At 47.0% G+C, this 660-nt stretch overlaps 1 protein-coding gene across 1 annotated transcript in view; it reads right to left on the reverse strand.

Annotated features, from left to right (window-relative positions):
- Nucleotides 1-7: 7 nt before the first annotated feature.
- The window catches only part of LOC123966410 (NLR family CARD domain-containing protein 3-like), a gene marked incomplete at both ends in the record, with an annotated part of 8,836 nt that continues 8,183 nt past the window's right edge, over nucleotides 8-660 (reverse strand). The window contains one exon of the mRNA XM_046042574.1: nucleotides 8-490. Coding sequence (XP_045898530.1) covers nucleotides 8-490 — 483 coding nt within the window. The remainder of the gene's footprint in view (nucleotides 491-660) is intronic.

Genomic DNA, 660 nt, shown 5'->3' on the forward strand with positions numbered 1-660 from the left:
GCAAAGCCAGGATAAAGAGGTTCAGTGAATGTGGTGTTGAAGGTGTGGAGGTGGATCAGTGTGTCAGAGGAGACTCTGTAGAAGGACAGAGAGCCAGCAGGACAGTCCACATACACTGCTACTCTACCATAGGGGGGGGTGGAGGAGGAGGAGATGGGTGTTCTTCTCTTATTGTGCCAGACAGAGTAATCACCATCAGAGCAGCTCAGACTCCAGGACTGATCATTCCATCCAAACAAACAGTCTTCACTCTCTCCTCTCCTTCTGATTCCTCTGTAACTCACTGATATATTAACCCATCCTCTCCACTCGACCTCCCAGTAACAGCGACCAGTCAGACCATCTGTACACAGCAGCTGACAGCAGTCAAACCTGTCTGGATGATCAGGACATGGCTGATCCTCTTTCACACGCGTTGCCTTCCTGTTGTTGTCAGACAGTATGATCTCACTGTTTACTGTGTTTGTGTCGATTGTGAGTTCACAGGAATCTGATGAGAGAACGAGACACAATCCAGCTGCAGTTATTGATCTATCATCTGTTCATTGATTGGCACTTTGAATGAGTGATGTCACAGTCTGAAGATGGTTGAATGTTTTCATGAATCAAATGAAAAACACACTTACACTTCCTCAGACCTGGTCTCAACCATCGGACTCC

The sequence above is a fragment of the Micropterus dolomieu genome, unplaced genomic scaffold (assembly GCF_021292245.1).
Source record: "Micropterus dolomieu isolate WLL.071019.BEF.003 ecotype Adirondacks unplaced genomic scaffold, ASM2129224v1 contig_13364, whole genome shotgun sequence".
NCBI classification, from domain to species: domain Eukaryota; kingdom Metazoa; phylum Chordata; class Actinopteri; order Centrarchiformes; family Centrarchidae; genus Micropterus; species Micropterus dolomieu.